Source organism: Bufo gargarizans, chromosome 6, assembly GCF_014858855.1.
Source record: "Bufo gargarizans isolate SCDJY-AF-19 chromosome 6, ASM1485885v1, whole genome shotgun sequence".
Taxonomy (NCBI): domain Eukaryota; kingdom Metazoa; phylum Chordata; class Amphibia; order Anura; family Bufonidae; genus Bufo; species Bufo gargarizans.
Window position 1 is genome coordinate 42,250,821 of NC_058085.1, and position 23,274 is coordinate 42,274,094.

The 23,274-nt window shown below is 43.5% G+C and overlaps 1 protein-coding gene across 1 annotated transcript in view; it reads right to left on the reverse strand.

The window, feature by feature from the left end:
- The window catches only part of USP43 (ubiquitin specific peptidase 43), a 41,128-nt gene extending 18,544 nt beyond the window's left edge, over positions 1-22,584 (reverse strand). The window contains exons 1-2 of the mRNA XM_044299004.1: positions 21,717-22,584; positions 8,329-8,463 (exon numbers count right to left, since the gene is read on the reverse strand). Of these exons, the coding sequence (XP_044154939.1) occupies positions 8,329-8,463; positions 21,717-22,322 (741 nt within the window). The 5' untranslated portion in view covers positions 22,323-22,584. The remainder of the gene's footprint in view (positions 1-8,328; positions 8,464-21,716) is intronic.
- Between the last annotated feature and the right edge of the window lie 690 nt (positions 22,585-23,274).

Consider the following 23,274-nt stretch of genomic DNA (forward strand, 5'->3'; position numbering starts at 1 on the left):
TACAAGAATATAACTACTATAATACTGCCTCCTATGTACAAGAATATAACTACTATAATACTGCTCCTATTTACAAGAATATAACTACTATAATACTGCTCCTATGTACAAGAATATAACTACTATAATACTGCCTCCTATGTACAAGAATATAACTACTATAATACTGCTCCTATGTACAAGAATATAACTACTATAATACTGCTCCTATGTACAAGAATATAACTACTATAATACTGCCTCCTATGTACAAGAATATAACTACTATAATACTGCTCCTATGTACAAGAATATAACTACTATAATACTGCCTCCTATGTACAAAAATATAATTACTATAATACTGCCTCCTATGTACAAGAATATAACTACCATAATACTGCCTCCTATGTACAAGAATATAACTACTATAATACTGCTCCTATGTACAAGAATATAACTACTATAATACTGCTCCTATGTACAAGAATATAACTACTATAATACTGCCTCCTATGTACAAAAATATAATTACTATAATACTGCCTCCTATGTACAAGAATATAACTACCATAATACTGCCTCCTATGTACAAGAATATAACTACTATAATACTGCTCCTATGTACAAGAATATAACTACTATAATACTGCTCCTATGTACAAGAATATAACTACTATAATACTGCTCCTATGTACAAGAATATAACTACTATAATACTGCTCCTATGTACAAGAATATAACTACTATAATACTGCTCCTATGTACATGAATATAACTACTATAATACTGCTCTTATGTACAAGAATAGAACTACTATAATACTGCTCTTATGTAAAAGAATAGAACTACTATCATATATGTCGGATGGAGGAGTTAGCGAGTTGGGAGAATAGGAGCCACAACAAATTTGTGAAAATGTGGACCCCTTGGTTCCTGTTCAGGGGAGTCGAGTAGTGTACATTAGATAGTGTCAAGAGATTTAGGGACACACCGATAGGTCTTTGATGGAGTCGGCTACGAGCTTTCTCTCTCCTGATAGATCGTTTTTATAAAAGTAGCGATCAGGATTTCTCTAAACGCTCCTAGTGATAGGACACCAAACTGGGAAACACTTTCAAGGCGCTAGATATACAGGGCACATGGATGGGTTTTTGTTCTCGTTCCCCTCCCTGCAGTTTCTTCCCTTCCCTCCTCTTCCTTTCCTCCTCTCCCTACACCCTGTTCCGGCCTTCCTATTTTTTCCACCCTCCCTCCTTCCTTAATCTCTAATGTTATTAAAGAAGTGGATCACTTTGCGATACTGATGATGCCTTGAACCATGTGCAGGTACTCCTGCAGGTCGGACCTAGAACTTATGTCTTTACTGTGATTATTTACTACCTGCTTGATCAATATTTTTGTGTGTACCATGGAGCTGTAATCCCGCTCTCTTACAGCGGCTTGTGGCGTTTATGCTGTATGTGGCGAACTGTGAGAACTGTTCACTTATGATCTGCTTTGATGTTCATATTTTCAATAAAAAGAAAATTGTCAAAGAATAGAACTACTATAATACTGCCTCCTATGTACAAGAATATAACTACTATAATACTGCTCCTATTTACAAGAATATAACTACTATAATACTGCTCCTATGTACAAGAATATAACTACTATAATACTGCTCCTATGTACAAGAATATAACTACTATAATACTGCTCCTATGTACAAGAATATATCTACTATAATACTGCTCCTATGTACAAGAATATAACTACTATAATACTGCTCTAAATGTACAAGAATATAACTACTATAATACTGCTCCTATGTACAAGAGTATATCTACTATAATACTGCCTCCTATGTACAAAAATATAACTACTATAATACTGTCTCTTATGTACAAGAATATAACTACTATAATACTGCCTCCTATGTACAAGAATATAACTACTATAATACTGCCTCCTATGAACAGTACAAGAATATAACTACTATAATACTGCTCTAAATGTACAAGAATATAACTACTATAATACTGCTCCTATGTACAAGAGTATATCTACTATAATACTGCCTCCTATGTACAAAAATATAACTACTATAATACTGTCTCTTATGTACAAGAATATAACTACTATAATACTGCTCCTATGTACAAGAATATAACTACTATAATACTGCCTCCTATGTACAAGAATATAACTACTATAATACTGCCTCCTATGTACAAGAATATAACTACTATAATACTGCTCCTATGTACAAGAATATAACTACTATAATACTGCTCCTATGTACAAGAATATAACCACTATAATACTGCTCCTATGTACAAGAATATAACTACTATAATACTGCTCCTATGTACAAGAATATAACTACTATAATACTGCTCCTATGTACAAGAATATAACTACTATAATACTGCTCCTATGTACAAGAATATAACTACTATAATACTGTCTCTTATGTATAAGAATATAACTACTATAATACTGCTCCTATGTACAAGAATATAACCACTATAATACCGCCTCCTATGTGCAGGAATATAACTACTATAATACTGCTCCTATGTACAAGAATATAACTACTATAACACTGCTCCTATGTACAAGAATATAACTATTATAATACTGCCTCCTATGTACAAGAATATAACTACTATAATACTGCCCCTATGTACAAGAATATAACTACTATAATACTGCTCCTATGTACAAGAATATAACTATTATAATACTGCTCCTATGTACAAGAATATAACTACTATAATACTGCTGCCCAGATGACCACATAATATTATAATGGTAGTAAGATAATTACTGATGCCCGCACAGTCTCCCCTTCTGAGGGTAAAAAAAACCAAAAAAAAAAAACCTGAAGACTTTATGACAATAATGGGTAGACAATGGATTTCTTCTTGTGTAGATTGTGTGCAGTCAGCTGTAGTACGGAGGATAAGCTCCTGTGAGGGATTATGTGCGGTAAATCCTACAATGTTTTTTTTTCATGTGTGTGTTTTTTTATAATTGGGCAACTATGATAAGCAGATGGATGACACCCACTACAACAGACGCCCCCTCCCTGCACTGCGAGGAAACCGAGGTGGCAGCCGGTCAAAGCTAATTGGCATCAGACACCATAAGAGTACTTTTATGTGTTGGCATGACAAGGGTTAACAGTGCCGTTCAGCAGGAGGTGGGGTTGGGGTGAGGGGGGTTGAGTAGAATGAAAGAAATTCAAGGAATTGATGGAAGTGATTGTATGGAGGGGAGGGGGCCGTAAGAGGATTGTTAAGGAAGCATGGTAGATCCGTTAATGAGAGTTCTGCCAAGTACAAGCTGCAAAATACAAGCTCCTCACCCATCTGTCTATTGCTGGGTACTGCTGACACCCCGCCGCTACAAGATGAGCATGCTACAGTACATCTGATGATCACAGGGACCTGCCGCATAAGGTGGGTTATTGAAAACCTTAAACCCAGGGGTGTTACTATTCAGGGAGTCCCAATGGACTGATGGTAGGTGTGGGTCCTTTAACTGTAAGGTCTCAGAGCCCGGCATATCCATAGGTACGGGAAAAGCTGCCCAAACTAACCTATTTGCATCCTTTGGCTGTAAAATGGAGCCCACTATTTAAATAGCACCTCTCAGCAGGCTCAACACCATTAAATCAGGCATGCTGCCTGGTAGGGTTTGTCCTGCTGATTAAAATGATACCTTTCTTGTGAAAATCGTTTTCAGCATTCCCTCTCTAAAAAGACTTTAACCCTTTATGCAAATGAGGGCTTTCATGCACTGCAGGGGCAGGGCTAGCTGCTGCGGAGCCAAGGAGAAGGCCCCGCCCCTCTGTAAAAGTATTTTTTTCCCCCCCTCAGGAACGCCACAACCGATTTCCACAAGACAGGTATCATTTTAATCAGCAGGGTTAACCCCACCAATGAGGTTCCATGGGGTTGATCCGGCTGACAACGGCTGGAGCTCAGCCTGGCCAGAGTCAGTATGTCAGTGGCCCTATGCTGGAGGATCAGTTACAGATTTTGGTCTGAAGCTAAGGAGCTGTCAGTTACCCCTCCAACCCCCCCCAGTTTGGAGCCTCGTTATTTCCAGGGCTTCCCATCGCGTGCAGTTTGTAGGAAAGTCCCCCGACGCATGCACCACATATTATTTATAATCCATGCAATAAAACCGTGTTGCTCCAGGCGAGGCCTTCAGTACCACTGCCTGCCTGGAATCAGACTGTCAGCTCTGCAGAAGACAGCTACCAGCGCCTGCCATACACCTGTGAGAACACATCCTCCGTGGGCCAGAGAGACGCTCCTCTCCCTTCCCGCCAGCCTGGAAGAATGTCTTATTTACTATGTAAATATATATATAAGCAGGAAGGAGCCGGGTCACATGACCGAGCGTGATGGCCAAAGAGGACGGGGTCGTGTACTAACGAGCCACATGAGAAAAATATGGAAAGAATTAAATATAAAATACATTAAATAAGTTTATATAAGGTAAAAAAAAAAGTTTTTATATATCTGTGTCCGGAAAAGCTGGGTGACGTAGTGTATACCGCTCAACGGAGTTTACGTCTGGAAAATCTGTGTTGTTTACAGTTGTAGCAAAATGTATGGGATTTTAAGGGTATTTCATGCAAAAATATCCACGTGAAATCCACGCCCAATTTTTTCCAACTGGAGTTTTTTTAGTTTTGAATCTATTTAACTGGAGTTTTTTTATGCATGGAAGCGGCAGTGGTTAATGCGCCGCCAAGGCTTTGGATTCCGCAGCGGATTTCTGCAAAATTGCACGTACCCTTAAAAAATCTCTATAGAGCGCGGATTTATCTCAGATTCTCCTCGCCAAAATTCGTCCCCCTGGATGCCCCCCTACAGCTCCGCACAAACCATTCAGACAGCTGAATAATAGAGATAACAGACGACACTAAACGGTTAACACCTCCCCGATCCCGGCGTCTACAGCGCTTCCTGCTGCGCCATTTACCACGCGAGGAAGTGACCTCGAGCTCGGAGGTGAGAGGTACAATGCGATTCCACGCCTGATGGAGCCTCCATTGTCCAGAGCTTCTGCCTAATCCCAGGATTCAGCCTCGCTGGCAGGGCGCCGGGCGACACCGGGGACGCCGCCGTCTGCTCAGGCCTCTCATGGTGGAAGCCTGGTGTACGCAGGAAGAGAATGGGGGGGAGGGGGTCACCCCCTCAGACACCTGCAATGCACTGTATGTACCCAGTGTCCGAACTGCCCAGACCCCAATACATGTGAATCACTGAGTGCTCAGAGTCAGTCAGTCACCAGTAAAGCAGTAAGGGCTAGAGAAATATATCTACGTACGGTATATTCTATATCTGCAGGGTCAGGGGCCCCATGACAAAATCCGAAAAGACCAGTGCCCATATAATACATACAGCCTCGGTAGTCAGGGCGCCCTATTGGGTGAAAAGAATGCCGCCAGCACACAGGATGGATTTTTCCACCGCCGTTTCCCAGATTTCCTCGCGGATCCACAGCACACGCGCAGAAAAATCTATTTCTCCAGTATAGCATGCAGATTTTACGCGCAAATTCAATTGACACGCTTCAGATTTTAAAACCAGTGACGCCCATTATAACGTGCGCCAGTTATAGGTCACGTCGTTCCCCCCCGCAGTACACCGACTCTTCTGGTAGCAGAAAGTGACGGGAGACGTGAGTGCAGATGATAGCACGCACGTCAATGAGCCTGGAAGACTGCACAGGGGAGCATTAACTAATTCATCATTTAACCCCCAGGTCGCCAGGAAGGACAGTCATCGGCACTGTATACAGAGACCAATCTGCCCAGCAGGGAAGGGGTTAAGCAGATTCTTTATTTCTTTTGGAGGCTCGCCACGGAAGCTTACTGACCGCCGCACGGCCCGGCAGTGAACTCCAGCTCACACACTGGGACATACATTTTTAAAAAGTCTTATCCAGGCGTCGGAGGGAAATGCAGCGCACGCGGCGGTATTACCGTATGTACCTAATGGGAACAGCAGAGGCAAACATTACACTGACACACGTCTCCTACATGCCTGAGGCAAGACAGGCACTGAGGACCAGGACTAATGGATGGATGGAGATGCTGATTTTTTTATTTATTTTTTTACACCCCCCTCCCCCAACGAGTCATGTTATAATCGGGATGTTTTCACGACAGGATATTTCCTCACTCCAAATAATAGAAAAAAAAAAGGTCTCTATTAGGTTTTCGTGAAATAAAAAAAAATAATTCTTGAAAAAAAATAAAAGGAAAGCAAAAATTGAAAAAAAATATTAAAAAGAATATTAAAAAATATTCCCCAGAATTACATAAAAAACACCCCTCGCTGTACCTAGGAGTCATGTCCTATGGCACCTATAAGCTCCGCCTTATTGCACCTAAAAACTTTGCACAGCCAAGCTCCGCCCCATTACAACTATAAGTCCCACCCCATTAAACTTATAAGCCCCACCCCATTGCACCTATAAGCTCCAATCCAGATCACTATGCTCCACCCATTGTACCTATATGCTCCGCCTTATTTTACTTAAAAACTCTGCACTGTTGCACAGCTAAGCTCCACCCCAATACAACTATAAGCTCCACCCACTTGCACCTATAAACTCCAACACATATAACTAAGCTCCAAAGAAAAATCGTGGGTCAGTCAGCACATCCAGTGCGCGTTGCTATGGCTGAAAGCACAAAGGCAAAAAAATATACAATGCAACATTACTCTGCAAACCAAATAAAGTACAACAATTGCCAAAATAATAGAAAGTATTTTGGTGCAAATGCTACGCTAATAAATTTGAGATGCTTGGCAAATCATTTTGTACAAAATTATTTGGGCTCTTATTGAGATCGCCTTGACGTTTGGCAGACGGGCCCAAATAATTTTGTACAAAATGATTTGCCAAGCATCTCAAATTTATTAGCGTAGCATTTGCACCAAAATACTTTCTATTATTTTGGCAATTGTTGTACTTTATTTGGTTTGCAGAGTAATGTTGCATTGTGTATTTTTTTGCCCATATAACTAAGCTCCACCCATTGCACCTATAAGCTCTGTTCCGTTGCACGGATTAGCTCCACTCCCATTGCACATATAAACTCTGTTCCATTGCATGGATTAGCTCCACCCCCATTGCAACTATAAGCCCCACTCCATCATACTAAGCTCCACCCTGTTGCACTGCTAAGCTCCACCCATTGCACCTATAAGCTATGCCTGCACAACCGCTTTAAGGGTAAAGTCAGCCTTGGCCCCTCATGGTGCCCCCTTTTTGCTCCACTTTCACCATCTCCTAGATTGATAAATCACATTGATATTCCATAATGGCCCAACTATGTAAAATGAATCCCCCTCCATGTTCCTGACAGCGCTGGTGCAGATGAACAGATTTGTCTGGGGAGGATTTGCAGGAGCCAATTAAGAGGGGCTCAAAAACATCACAAATTATAATGAAGAGAAGATTAGTCGGTGATTCCATACGATGGGAGGAGGAAAACTGAGCCGTCAATTCTGCAGGAGTCTGCTTTGCCGTCATTTGCACTAAATGTATCAAATGTTGCACTACTATGTTTGATAAATTTGGTGCATCTGTGAACAGGATCAACCCTATTAAACCTATACAGCCTGGTAGGGTTGATCCTGCCGATTAAAATGATACATGTCTTGTGTAAATCGATTTGTGGCGTTCCAAAGAAAAAAGACTTTTATTCATCAGACAAATGAAGACTTCAGTGCACCGCTGGGGCAGGGCCAACATTAGGGAGCTGAGGAGCACCGAGAGGTTAGGCCCCACCCTAAGTGTACTGAAGCACCAAATTTATCAAACGTAGCACTACGTTTGCTAAATTTGGTGCATCTATCAACAGAATCAATCCTATTAAACCTATACAGCCTGGTAGGGTTGATCCTGACGATCAAAATGGTACCCATCTTGTGAAAATCGGTTGTGGAGTTCCTGAGAAAAAAGATGGAGGAGCAATGAGGGGGTTAACCCCACCCTCAGTGCTCTAAAGTCTTTTTTTCTCAATAACATTACAATAAATTTTCACAAGACAGGTATCATTTTAATCGGCAGGATCAACCCTAACAGGAAGCATGTCTAGCTTAATAGGGTTGATCCTGCTGACACGTGCTCTTTAGGTTTAACATTTCTATGTTGAGAGATTACCTTACTTTCTATGCCACCCCTTTACTCGAATGAGATAACTATAGGTCCAGCTGGGTGTTACCAGTTGGGGGGGGGGGGTCACTGCACAGTCTGACACCGGCAGCACTGATTGGACTGTGTCAGACTCTGCAGAGGGACACACCAGTTTTTCCACAGTAGACCAACCTTGACCGACATCTTGGACTTCTGAGATGGTGAGTTGAGATCTTCATGGACCCGGTCCAGTAGCCACAGAAGAAACTCCAAGGCATCGTGTTGTGAATTCCCCCGAAACTGGGAGCCATACTTGGCCACGACATTCTGGAAGAGAGAAGAGAGTTGGTTACCGATCGGGGACAGGAATTGCAAAAACTGCAGGGGGTCAACATTAAAATTCTCGTCGCTATTCCATCTTGGGACTGCCCATGAATTTTAGGAGGAAAGGCCGGAGTGCCCCCTGACCCCTTTATCAGTTTGCCTTGCCCCCAACACACATCTTGAAGCTTTGGGGCCCCAATAAAAAAAATCTGTAAAATGGACCCCATCTACAACACCCTCACCCTCTGGTGAGTACTACCTTTGCTTCACTATAGCTACATTCCTGTGTCTCGGGGTTGTCCCAAAAATAACATATCGGGAAACAGTTGGGAGGACTCAGGACTCCTATCCCTAGAAGGAACGGCCTAACAGTGTGAACCATGAGTAGGAGGAAGGGGTCCTATACAGGGCCCTCTCTCCTTTATATAGTGTGACACAGTGAGGGGTTGTGCGGCTGGGCTGGTTTCCAGCCAGGTGAGGTCAAATATCGGACCGAAGTATAAGTACCGCTTCAGGTTTTGGCAGCACCTGGCTGTCCTTAAATAGGCAGCTGGGCTCAGCAGAGATGTCTCTGTTTTTTAGCATCTAAAGGCTTTGTGCCACGCTGGAGGGCTGAGAGCTGCACGCTGGGGAAACAGGCCCCCTAAAGCCTGCCGTGGACTACTGGAGGCAGAACTGCCAGCAAGGTGACTTGTGTTATATGAACTTTCCATTGTGTGTGAATTAACACAAAGGCTGCAAAAGTTACGTGCTGATTTGTGCAACTGCCTCAAGTGTGAATAAACACTGACGTTTTAAGAACTTGTATTTTGCCTCTGTACTGCGACCGCTTACCCTATCTACCTGAGCGAAACCCCACAATAGCTTCATGCTTTTATAAAAAACTATGGCAGACATATATGAAATTGTCCCGTTGCCCATAGCAACCAATCGCAGCGCAGCTTTCATTTCATATTCAGCTCTTTAAAAATAAAAGCTCTGCTGTGATTGGTTGCTATAGGCGACAGGAGAGTTTTTCTTTTACGCAGTTTCCACCAATGTTTTTGTTTTCCGTGTAGTCAGATGTGAGCAGAGTCTCCATCTTGGATGGATCTTAGGCCATTGCTGGAATTCCTTACTCAGTATAACCAGTCTGACATACCTGAGCCATTACCGCACCTCAATGTCCACACTGCAAGCCAAATAACACAGGAATGCTATATTGAGCCCCAGATCTAATCCACAGCATGGTCCCAGTCCTCTTCCTTCTATACAGGACACGCCCCCCTACAGCATGGTCCCAGTCCTCTTACTTCTATACAGGACACGCCCCCCTACAGCATGGTCCCAGTCCTCTTCCTTCTATACAGGACACGCCCCCCCACAGCATGGTCCCAATCTCATCCCTGTATACTGGTCCTATAGTCCCTGCAGCATGTTCCCAGTCCTCCACCCTGTATACAGGACAGGCTTTCCCCCCACAGCATGGTCCCAGGTTTCCTCCTACCTGTATACAGGACCTATAGTCCCTGCAGCATGGTCCGTCCTCCTCCCTGTATATAGGACATACCCCCCACAGCATGGTCCCAGTCCTCCTCCCTGTATACAGGACACGCCCCCCACAGCATGGTCCCAGTCCTCCTCCCTGTATACAGGACATGCCCCCCACAGCATGGTCCCAGTCCTCCTCCCTGTATACAGGACACGCCCCCCACAGCATGGTCCCAGTCCTCCTCCCTGTATACAGGACCTATAGTCCTTTCAGCATAGTCCCAGTCCCCCTATACAGGACACATCGCCCACAGCATGGCCCCAGTGGTCCTCCGCTTCCCTGTATACAGGACGCCCCCCCCCACACACACACAGCATGGTCTCACTCCCCCTCCCTGTACACATGACATATAGTCCCTGCAGCATAGTCCCAATCCCCTTCCCTGCATACAGGACACGCCCCCCACAGCATGGTCCCAGTCCCCTTCCCTGTATACAGGATACTACAAGGACAGGTCACTAGAGGACGGCTAGGGAAGGTAAATATAGACACAGCATGTCCCTGACTCATCCTCCAAACATGTCACCGCTCACCTAGAGACACTCGTAGAGAACATGTATGCATGACAGGCTCCAGGAACAGTGTATCTAGGTAATGTGTGATACTGTCTGCTGAGGCGACGTGGCTATGCCTATCATGAGTGATACTGTCTGCTGAAATGTGTATCTAATCCTGCATGTGCGATACAGTCTGCTGAGCTGTGTATCTAATCCTATCATGTGTGATACTGTCTGCTGAGCTGTGTATCTAATCCCATCATGTGTGATACTGTCTGCTGAGCAGTGTATCTAATCCTATCATGTGTGATACTGTCTGCTGAGCTGTGTATCTAATCCTATCATGTGTGATACTGTCTGCTGAGCTGTGTATCTAATCCTATCATGTGTGATACTGTCTGCTGAGCTGTGTATCTAATCCCATCATGTGTGATACTGTCTGCTGAGCAGTGTATCTAATCCTATCATGTGTGATACTGTCTGCTGAGCTGTGTATCTAATCCTATCATGTGTGATACTGTCTGCTGAGCTGTGTATCTAATCCTATCATGTGTGATACTTGTCTGCTGAGCTGTGTATCTAATCCTATCATGTGTGATACAGTCTGAGGATTAGATACTCAGCTCCGATCATGTGTGATACTGTCTGCTGAGCTGTGTATCTAATCCTATCATGTGTGATACTGTCTGCTGAGCTGTGTATCTAATCCTATCATGTGTGATACTGTCTGCTGAGCTGTGTATCTAATCCCATCATGTGTGATACTGTCTGCTGAGCAGTGTATCTAATCCTATCATGTGTGATACTGTCTGCTGAGCTGTGTATCTAATCCTATCATGTGTGATACTTGTCTGCTGAGCTGTGTATCTAATCCTATCATGTGTGATACAGTCTGAGGATTAGATACTCAGCTCCGATCATGTGTGATACTGTCTGCTGAGCTGTGTATCTAATCCTATCATGTGTGATACTGTCTGCTGAGCTGTGTATCTAATCCTATCATGTGTGATACTGTCTGCGGAGCTGAGTATCTAATCCTGCCATGTGTGATGCTGTCTGCTGAGCTGTGTATCTAATCCTATCATGTGTGATACTGTCTGCTGAGCTGTGTATCTAATCCTATCCTGTGTGATACTTGTCTGCTGAGCTGTGTATCTAATCCTATCATGTGTGATACTGTCTGCGGAGCTGAGTATCTAATCCTGCCATGCGTGATACAGTCTGCGGAGCTGAGTATCTAATCCTGCCATGCGTGATACAGTCTGCGGAGCTGAGTATCTAATCCTGCCATGCGTGATACAGTCTGCGGAGCTGAGTAGGTGGTGACACACGGCATGGCTGCAGTAAACACCCTGTGCGCCATCATTTCCTCCTCTGGCAGGCTGCCCTCCTGGTTAGACCAGTTCACTGTTCTCGACCACAGAAGCCCTGAGGTCCAGTGTGGTGGAGCAGGAGTGTGCGGGGAAGGGGGGGGGGGGGGAATTTGGTTGATATCACTATATACAAGAAGATGTATAACTTATAGCAGCTGTAAATACAGTACAGACCAAAAGTTTGGACACACCTTCTCATTCAAAGAGTTTTCTTTATTTTCATGACTATGAAAATTGTAGATTCACACTGAAGGCATCAAAACTATGAATTAACACATGTGGAATTATATACATAACAAAAAAGTGTGAAACAACTGAAAATATGTCATATTCTAGGTTCTTCAAAGTAGCCACCTTTTGCTTTGATTACTGCTTTGCACACTCTTGGCATTCTCTTGATGAGCGTCAAGAGGTAGTCACCTGAAATGGTTTTCACTTCACAGGTGTGCCCTGTCAGGTTTAATAAGTGGGATTTCTTGCCTTATAAATGGGGTTGGGACCATCAGTTGCGTTGTGGAGAAGTCAGGTGGATACACAGCTGATAGTCCTACTGAATAGACTGTTAGAATTTGTATTATGGCAAGAAGAAAGCAGCTAAGTAAAGAAAAACGAGTGGCCATCATTACTTTAAGAAATGAAGGTCAGTCAGTCCGAAAAATTGGGAAAAATTTGAAAGTGTCCCCAAGTGCAGTCACAAAAACCATCAAGCGCTACAAAGAAACTGGCTCACATGAGGACCGCCCCAGGAAAGGAAGACCAAGAGTTACCTCTGCTGCGGAGGATAAGTTCATCCGAGTCACCAGCCTCAGAAATCGCAGGTTAACAGCAGCTCAGATTAGAGACCAGGTCAATGCCACACAGAGTTCTAGCAGCAGACACATCTCTAGAACAACTGTTAAGAGGAGACTGTGTGAATCAGGCCTTCATGGTAGAATATCTGCTAGGAAACCACTGCTAAGGACAGGCAACAAGCAGAAGAGACTTGTTTGGGCTAAAGAACACAAGGAATGGACATTAGACCAGTGGAAATCTGTGCTTTGGTCTGATGAGTCCAAATTTGAGATCTTTGGTTCCAACCACCGTGTCTTTGTGTGACGCAGAAAAGGTGAACGGATGGACTCTACATGCCTGGTTCCCACCGTGAAGCATGGAGGAGGAGGTGTGATGGTGTGGGGGTGCTTTCCTGGTGACACTGTTGGGGATTTATTCAAAATTGAAGGCATACTGAACCAGCATGGCTACCACAGCATCTTGCAGCAACATGCTATTCCATCCGGTTTGCGTTTAGTTGGACCATCATTTATTTTTCAACAGGACAATGACCCCAAACACACCTCCAGGCTGTGTAAGGGCTATTTGACCATGAAGGAGAGTAATGGGGTGCTGCGCCAGATGACCTGGCCTCCACAGTCACCGGACCTGAACCCAATCGAGATGGTTTGGCGTGAGCTGCACCGCAGCGTGAAGGCAAAAGGGCCAACAAGTGCTAAGCATCTCTGGGAACTCCTTCAAGACTGTTGGAAGACCATTTCAGGTGACTACCTCTTGAAGCTCATCAAGAGAATGCCAAGACTGTGCAAAGCAGTAATCAAAGCAAAAGGTGGCTACTTTGAAGAACCTAGAATATGACATGTTTTCAGTTGTTTCACACTTGTTATGTATATAATTCCACATGTGTTAATTCATAGTTTTGATGCCTTCAGTGTGAATCTACAATTTTAATAGTCATGAAAATAAAGAAAACTCTTTGAATGAGAAGGTGTGTCCAAACTTTTGGTTTGTACTGTATATAATTATATACAGGAGATACCCAGGTTATACCAGCATGTTCCATATCACTATATACAAGCAGATGTATAACTTATACCAGCTGTACATATATAATTATATACAGGAGATACCCAGGTTATACCAGCATGGACCATATCACTATATACAAGAAGATGTATAACTTGTACCAGCTGTACATATATAATTATATACAGGAGCTGCCCAGGTTATACCAGCATGCTCCATATCACTGTATACAAGAAGATGTATAACTTATACCAGCTGTACATATATCATTATATACAGGATATACCCAGGTTATACCAGCATGGTCCATATCACTATATACAAGAAGATGTATAACTTATACCAGCTGTACATATATAATTATATACAGGCTATACCCAGGTTATACCAGCATGCTCTATATCACTATATACAAGAAGATGTATAACTTATACCAGCTGTACATATATAATTATATACAGGAGATGCCCAGGTTATACCAGCATGGTCCATATCACTATATACAAGAAGATGTATAACTTATACCAGCTGTACATATATAACTATATACAAGAGATGCCCAGGTTATACCAGCATGGTCCATATCACTATATACAAGAAGATGTATAACTTATACCAGCTGTACATATATAACTATATACAAGAGATGCCCAGGTTATACCAGCATGGTCCATATCACTATATACAAGAAGATGTATAACTTATACCAGCTGTACATATATAATTATATACAGGAGATGCCCAGGTTATACCAGCATGCTCCATATCACTATATACAAGAATATGTATAACTTATACCAGCTGTACATATATAACTATATACAAGAGATGCCCAGGTTATACCAGCATGGTCCATATCACTATATACAGGAAGATGTATAACTTATACCAGCTGTACATATATAATTATATACAGGAGATACCCAGGTTATACCAGCATGGTCCATATCACTATATCCAAGAAGATGTATAACTTATACCAGCTGTACATATATAATTATATACAGGAGATGCCCAGGTTATACCAGCATGGTCCATATCACTATATACAAGAAGATGTATAACTTATACCAGCTGTACATATATAATTATATACAGGAGATGCCCAGGTTATACCAGCATGGTCCATATCACTATATCCAAGAAGATGTATAACTTATACCAGCTGTACATATATAATTATATACAGGAGATGCCCAGGTTATACCAGCATGGTCCATATCACTATATACAAAAAGATGTATAACTTATACCAGCTGTACATATATAATTATATACAGGAGATGCCCAGGTTATACCAGCATGGTCCATATCACTATATACAAGAAGATGTATAACTTATACCAGCTGTACATATATAATTATATACAGGAGATACCCAGGTTATACCAGCATGGTCCATATCACTATATCCAAGAAGATGTATAACTTATACCAGCTGTACATATATAATTATATACAGGAGATGCCCAGGTTATACCAGCATGGTCCATATCACTATATACAAGAAGATGTATAACTTATACCAGCTGTACATATATAATTATATACAGGAGATGCCCAGGTTATACCAGCATGGTCCATATCACTATATACAAGAAGATGTATAACTTATACCAGCTGTACATGTATAATTATATACAGGAGATACCCAGGTTATACCAGCTGTACATATATAATTATATACAGGAGATGCCCAGGTTATACCAGCATGGTCCATATCACTATATACAAAAAGATGTATAACTTATACCAGCTGTACATATATAATTATATACAGGAGATGCCCAGGTTATACCAGCATGGTCCATATCACTATATACAAGAAGATGTATAACTTATACCAGCTGTACATATATAATTATATACAGGAGATACCCAGGTTATACCAGCATGGTCCATATCACTATATCCAAGAAGATGTATAACTTATACCAGCTGTACATATATAATTATATACAGGAGATGCCCAGGTTATACCAGCATGGTCCATATCACTATATACAAGAAGATGTATAACTTATACCAGCTGTACATATATAATTATATACAGGAGATGCCCAGGTTATACCAGCATGGTCCATATCACTATATACAAGAAGATGTATAACTTATACCAGCTGTACATATATAATTATATACAGGAGATGCCCAGGTTATACCAGCATGGTCCATATCACTATATACAAGAAGATGTATAACTTATACCAGCTGTACATGTATAATTATATACAGGAGATACCCAGGTTATACCAGCTGTACATATATAATTATATACAGGAGATGCCCAGGTTATACCAGCATGCTCCATATCACTATATACAAGAAGATGTATAACTTATACCAGCTGTACATATATAACTATATACAGGAGATGCCCAGGTTATACCAGCATGGTCCATATCACTATATACAAGAAGATGTATAACTTATACGAGCTGTACATATATAATTATATACAGGAGATACCCAGGTTATACCAGCATGGTCCATATCACTATATACAAGAAGATGTATAACTTATACGAGCTGTACATATATAATTATATACAGGAGATACCCAGGTTATACCAGCATGGTCCATATCACTATATACAAGAAGATGTATAACTTATACCAGCTGTACATACATAATTATATACAGGAAATGCCCAGGTTATACCAGCATGGTCCATATCACTATATGCAGAAGATGTATAACTTATACCAGCTGTACATACATAATTATATACAGGAAATGCCCAGGTTATACCAGCATGGTCCATATCACTATATACAAGAAGATGTATAACTTATACCAGCTGTACATATATAATTATATACAGGAGATGCCCAGGTTATACCAGCACGGTCCATATCACTATATACAGGAAGATGTATAACTTATACCAGCTGTACATATATAATTATATACAGGAGATGCCCAGGTTATACCAGCATGCTCCATATCACTGTGTATAGGAAGGTGATATATGAGGTGACGGATGCGTCCTGCCCACATTGCCTCCTCCTGTTGTTCTCTTCATTCCTTACATTCCGCTCATAAGTGACATTTCTAGACATATTTAGCCCCTTGAGAAGACTTCTGATTAGGCCTCATGCACACGACCGTTGTTCTGGTCCGCATCCTAGCTGCATTTTTTTGCGGCTCGGGTGCGGACCCATTCACTTCAATTGGGCCGTAAAAGATGCAGACTGCACTCCGTGTGCTGTTGTCCGCACTCCATCGGTTACTCCGTTCCGTGGACCCACAAAAAAAAAAAAAAAAAAAAGAACATGTCCTATTGTAGTCCGTTTTGCATACAAGAATAGTCATTTCTTTTATGGGCGCCTGTTCCGATCCGCAAAATGCGGAACGCACACAGGCAGCGTCCGTGTTTTGTGGACTGTAAAACACAGCACGGTCGTGTGCATGAGGCCTAATCAGCATGTGCAGTCGTAGCCTCGTTTTATATTGACTATGACTCCCATCGTGCCCCTGGATGGAATCCGGATTTCATATTTTCCTTAATCTTGGGGAGCTTTCCATGACCTCATTGTCGCCCCCTGCTGGGCTATCAAGAAGAGTTGAGGGAAGGGAAGTGACAACTGCTCTGTGCACATTTCTGGCGCATAAAAGGGATTGTCACTTTCCAAGTCAAATTTCATCACTTATTTATTCCTATAGCATTGTATGTCGTAAATGGCGCCATTGTCAGGTGCAGCAGGTAGGATGTAAACATGTGCGCAGGAACAAGGAGCATTGTCTCCCTGCATCGCCTCAGGGGTGAACGAGGGGCCAAAGCACTCCATTCCCATGACGCAAGAGCAGAGAGCCTGGCACGATACCCGTCCTCCATTACCAAGTCCCACACATTCCAAACCGGTGTGTCAAGTGCAGCCAGGAGCCAAGTGCGAATACCCGAGCAGCGAGGTACAAAGTAAGTGTATGATAGTGAGGGAAAGAGCACTGTCCGAGGGACAGCGCACACAGTGATGTCACAGCACAAGGACAGCGCACACAGTGATGTCACAGTACAGGATAATACACACAGTGATGTCACAGTACAGGATAATGTACACAGTGATGTCACAGTACAGGATAATGTACACAGTGATGTCACATTGCAGGGATAATGTACATAGTGATGTCACAGTACAGGATAATGTACACAGTGATGTCACAGTACAGGGATAATGTACACAGTGATGTCACAGTACAGGGATAATGTACAGTGATGTCACAGCACAAGGATAGCGCACACAGTGATGTCACAGCACAAGGATAGCGCACACAGTGATGTCACAGCACAAGGATAGCGCACACAGTGATGTCACAGTACAAGGATAGCGCACACAGTGATGTCACAGTACAGGGATAATGCTCACAGTACAGGATAATGTACACAGTGATGTCACAGCACAGGACAATGTACAGTGATGTCACAGTACAGGATAATGTACACAGTGATGTCACAGTACAGGGATAATGTACACAGTGATGTCACAGTACAGGAATAATGTACACAGTGATGTCACAGTACAGGATAATACACACAGTGATGTCACAATACAGGATAATGTACACAGTGATGTCACAGTACAGGATAATGTGCACAGTGATGTCACAGTACAGGGATAATGTACACAGTGATGTCACAGTACAGGATAATGTACACAGTGATGTCACAGTACAGGGATAATGTACATAGTGATGTCACAGTACAAGATTATGCACACAGTGATGTCACAGTACAGGGATAATGTACACAGTGATGTCACAGTACAGGATAATGTACACAGTGATGTCACAGTACAGGGATAATGTACACAGTGATGTCACAGTACAGGGATAATGTACACAGTGATGTAACAATACAGGATAATGTACACAGTGATGTCACAGTACAGGGTAATGTACACAGTGATGTCACTACAGGATAATGCACACAGTGATGTCACAGTTTTTAAAAATGCACAAAGTATAAATCTTTGTATAAGCTTGACAGCGCCCCCCCCCCCCCCCCCCCCGTCAGACCACTTTCCAGTAGGATATTGCCCAGTAATTACCCTGCAGCCTGGAGACTCAGTTCAAAGGTTTATGTTACTGTGAGCGTCACCAACAAGACAGTCCAGCGACGACTGGAAAGGAGCCGTTACTGGGATTACACAGGTGCAATGTGGACAAACCAGTTCGGGAGTTCACCCGCGCCCTGTAGATGTGGCCGTGTACGAACAGTCTATGTGTTTGTTCAGACAGGAGACGAGCCCTGGACAACAGGAAGCGCTGGACAGAGGTGGACCTGATGGACATCCCAAACAATGCTGACAAACCCGTTTCCACTGTGTGGGGGTTGGGACCAGGGTCGGACTGGCCCACCAGAGGGCCCAAGCTCTAATACCATAGTAGGTCCCAAAGATCTATGGGGTCTATTTCTGTGATTTAAAACTTATTAAAAATGTAATTGATGATATAGGGGTTGGGTCTCAAGACTAATCTTCTCTGATGGGACCCTAGGAGACCCAGTTTGGTACTGTACACAGGCACCACTAAATAGGCAACATTCCAGGTCACGTCTTCCACACAAGTCTAGCTCGGGCCTATACAGCAGCCTGTGCACAGTTTGTGCCTTCCTGCAACATTGTCTTTCCACCATAATAACACAGGGCTTCTCCATAAATCTGGTCATTAGAGGTCTCGTTCAATAGAAGAAGTTCTACCGTGGTGTCCATATATACAGAATTAGCACCGAGATTTAGGAATGCATCCACCATGCAGAAAACCAGGGGTGGTACAAAGGCGGTACAAAATACTGGTGCGGTGTAGTAGTACAACTGAGCTGGTACCTGCAGGGCCCCCCCCCCATTCAGCAGCTGCCAGCTCACGAATAGGATATGCAAGTGATATACTATACATGCCTGGTATCGCGCCCAGTTCGCATTCCCCGCTCCAGCGACAGAGGCTCTGTGCGCGATGAGACATCAGGTTACAGTGTCACAATCTTGCTATGGGGCAAGCGAGTACATTAAGACAATAGATTATCAGCAAAACAGAAAACACACCATCTTTAAAGGGTTTGTCAGGTCTGGTGGTCTCCATGAAGGAAGATTAAGATTGTTCATATGGGTGGCTTTACCCTATTCCTGCAGACACCTGGCATTGAGATTATGAAGAAGACTTCTGGTAGTGATGTAACTTTTAGAGACAGATTGAAACGTAGTTACAAAATAAGACAGACCATTTTGAGTTCCATGTGGGGCATGGACATAGCTTCCAGGGTAGCACCTATTGTGGGGCTCACCTCCACTCCCCATGGATGATGGAAGACACAGGGCATACGGTAGACTTCAATATCTTAAGCATTCGATGTCTTGCTGAAGGTGGTCATGGTGGAGCGAGTCTCCATTCATGGAACCCCACGTCTACTTGTTACACCCTTCACTACGTGGTCCCATCTTACATGGTCACCTCTCCTTAGCTCAAGGAGGTGGCATGTGGCACCAACAAGCCACTTTGCCCTGGTTGGGGCAAATACAGAAAACTAAACGTGTGCCTGGCTTACTCTGTCTCCAGCAGTTTTGGAAATGTGAAGATCTAACCTTTAGGAAAGGCGACGTTTGATGACATCTCATTTCTAAAGGTCTGACATTCTTTACCGATTCATTTCTTAATGTACTTTTACAGGGGTTGGAGCTCAGATTGTCTGACACAGAGCTCCAAATCCCCAGCATAGGTAAATCACAACATTCAGCCTGCCAGCAGCCACCACTAGGTGGAGCCCACTGAGAGCCATGGAAGTCAATAATAGCACAGTATGCAGTGGGCTCCCTGTAGTGGTGGCTGCAGGAAGATAGAACTTTATCATTCAGCTACGCTGGGGATTTGTTGCTGTGTATCAGAAAAAACTGACCTCACAGATGTTCTCAGGGCTGCCTATTGCCGTATCTGCTTTTCTCTGGCAGTGAGGAGGTTAAACACGTCCACGGAGGGACACTCTACACATCACGTACATCTCAGGCTGGGAAAGCCTCTAGCGGATGATAAAAGGATCCTCTCCGGGGACGCAGAGGCTTTTAATTTAATTGTACGCAGCATTTTATCAATTGGATAATTCCCGTGCCTCCACTTTAAGCCGACACCTTAGATCGGTCACCTTGACGCTCATCCTGGGGGAGTCAATAGGGACATCATTGAGGCATTTCTGTAGGTAGGTCACCATGGGCAACGTTTCCTGACTGTCCACTGTCCTATGTCTCACTTGGCTTCTAGTGGATGGTGGCCATTGCTCATCGTTGACCTACTGTACAGGAGCTGGCCACAATGTTCGATGGCCGCACAGATGGGCCATCAAAATTAAGTGGTCAGGGCACGGGATTAGCCCTTAGTAGCCTAATTATTTAACGATGGTGAGCATTGGCATAGCCATAGGGGGTGTAGCCCTATAAGAAGACACCAGGATTATAATTGGCACCTGGTAAGTTTGGGGGTGTGGGGCGATGACAGACCTTTTAGGTCAGTAAAATCATCATGGCTGCTCCATATCACACTGGGTGCTCCATATCTACCATGTTGTAAGGCCATATTCACATTGAATTCCTATGTCCGTTCCGCAAAAAGATAGAACACGACCTATACTTGGCCACAAAATGCGGACCACGGACCCACTGAAGTCAATGGGTCTGCAAAAAATGTGGATGGGACAGAGGCAGCATTTTGCTGAGCAGCACAACCATGTAAAAGACTTATCAGTCAGTAGATCACGCAATCAAGATCCGACAACAGCTCCGGTCCTGGTCACGTGACCAAAACTAGCTAAAACAAACTAATGAGTGTTTGTGAAGTGTTAATCACCCGGCAGAACAAGAGAGCGTCTGTCTGTGAATGATAAGGTTATAATCGGTCAGCGATGACATCATCGCTCTGTAGATAATAAGTAATCCTTATTGCAGATGATTAACCGGTGATTAACCAGTATCTATAGAACCATATAGGACTATTAGTGAGGACAGGTATGAAAACTTGCAGGCAGTGAAGAGGTTAACCCAAGTAGTTGAATGTCATGAGAATTTGGCACTCACCTTAAACTCTGCAGAAAGTTGAGGGGTGTACTCAAATGTCCATAGGCCTCTGACCAAGGTGGCCAACCTCTCAGTGACCTCCCCTTTTCCAACCAGTGAGTTCTCCTCTGTAGACCCCTTCTGAAGACCCTCATCCCCCTTAGTCCTGTTGAGTTCTGCCCTGAACTGCTCCATCCCCAGGTACTCCGCCAGGAGGTCAGTGTTACTCAAGCACTGGACCACAGCATTCATAAAGCAGGTGTTTCCATGGTTCTTCAGCCCCTGGACGCCAGGAACCTTGTCCTCTGAGCTCAAGGAAGACCTCTCCTGAGATTTAAGCATCACATGAGCTTTACCCAGGTTATTGTTGCCGTCACCTCCTTGGACAACTCTATAATCCTCATTTGCAGAGCCTTTGGCTTCTCCGGGGTAGGTTTTCTGCTTGAAGCCCCCATCGTCATCCTCCACGTTCAAGTTGTTATGCTCTCCATCCACCAGGTGAGACAAATTGCTCAAAGTTTTCAGGATCCTCTGCATGAAATTTCCCACAGACCTGAGGGACTTGCTCCTGAAGAGCTTCTTGGAGCCCTGGCTCTTGTCTTTGCTCTCCTTGTGTTGCTCCTCCATGTCTTCTTCTTCACCTGGGAGTCTTGCAGACTCTACTCTACCTGCAGGGCTGTGCACAGGTTGACCAGGAAGAAGGAAGCAGGACTTCAGGTGGCTATTGCTACAAGCCTGAATTACAGATCCAATCTCCCCATGACTGCGGGAAGGGGAAACCTGTCACCCCATAGAGGTGGACACGTCCTACCTGGCCGGGGCAGGTGTGTGACCATCCTGTCCTGGAGCTCAGCGGTGTCAGCTCTGCTGTGTGGATCTGCTGCCTGGGCTCTGCTCCACCTCCAGTCTAGGAATATTATTAGCTGGGCTTTACTTTCAGAAGGGAAGCAGTAGGAGGCAGGCAGACAGGTTTGTGCAGGGGGTGGGGGGAGCCTCTGCTGGTGACTACTGGAGAAGACAGCTTGACAAATTCCGCACACGCTGTGTCATTCGTCGCCTGAGCCTCCTAATCAGCTCCCTGATAATCTATGGACAAAAGAGGGATCAAGGCTTGATGGACAGGAGCTGCCATGTGTGAAGCTGTGCACAGGCCAGGGTCCCACATACCGTGCGGATAAGGCCTTATTCAAACCGCCATGTCCGATTTTGCACGAATAATGCCTCTTGCACACGACCGTATATTTTTTCAGTTTCTGTTCCGGTTTTTTTGCAGACCGTATACGGAACTATTAATTTCAATGGGTCCGCAAAAAAAACTGAAGTTACTTCATGTGCATTCCGTTTCCGTATTTCCGTTCCGCCAAAAAATAGTACATGTCCTATTATTGTCCGTATTACAGACAAGGATAGGACTGTTCTATTAGGAGCCAGCTGTTCCGTTCCGTAAAATACAGAATGCACACAGACGTCCTCCGTTTTTTTCGCTGATCCGTTTTTTGAGGACCGCAAAATACATACGGTCGTGTGCAAGAGGCCTAAATGGGAAAAAATTATGGTTTCAGCCTGTTTTCTTTTCTCA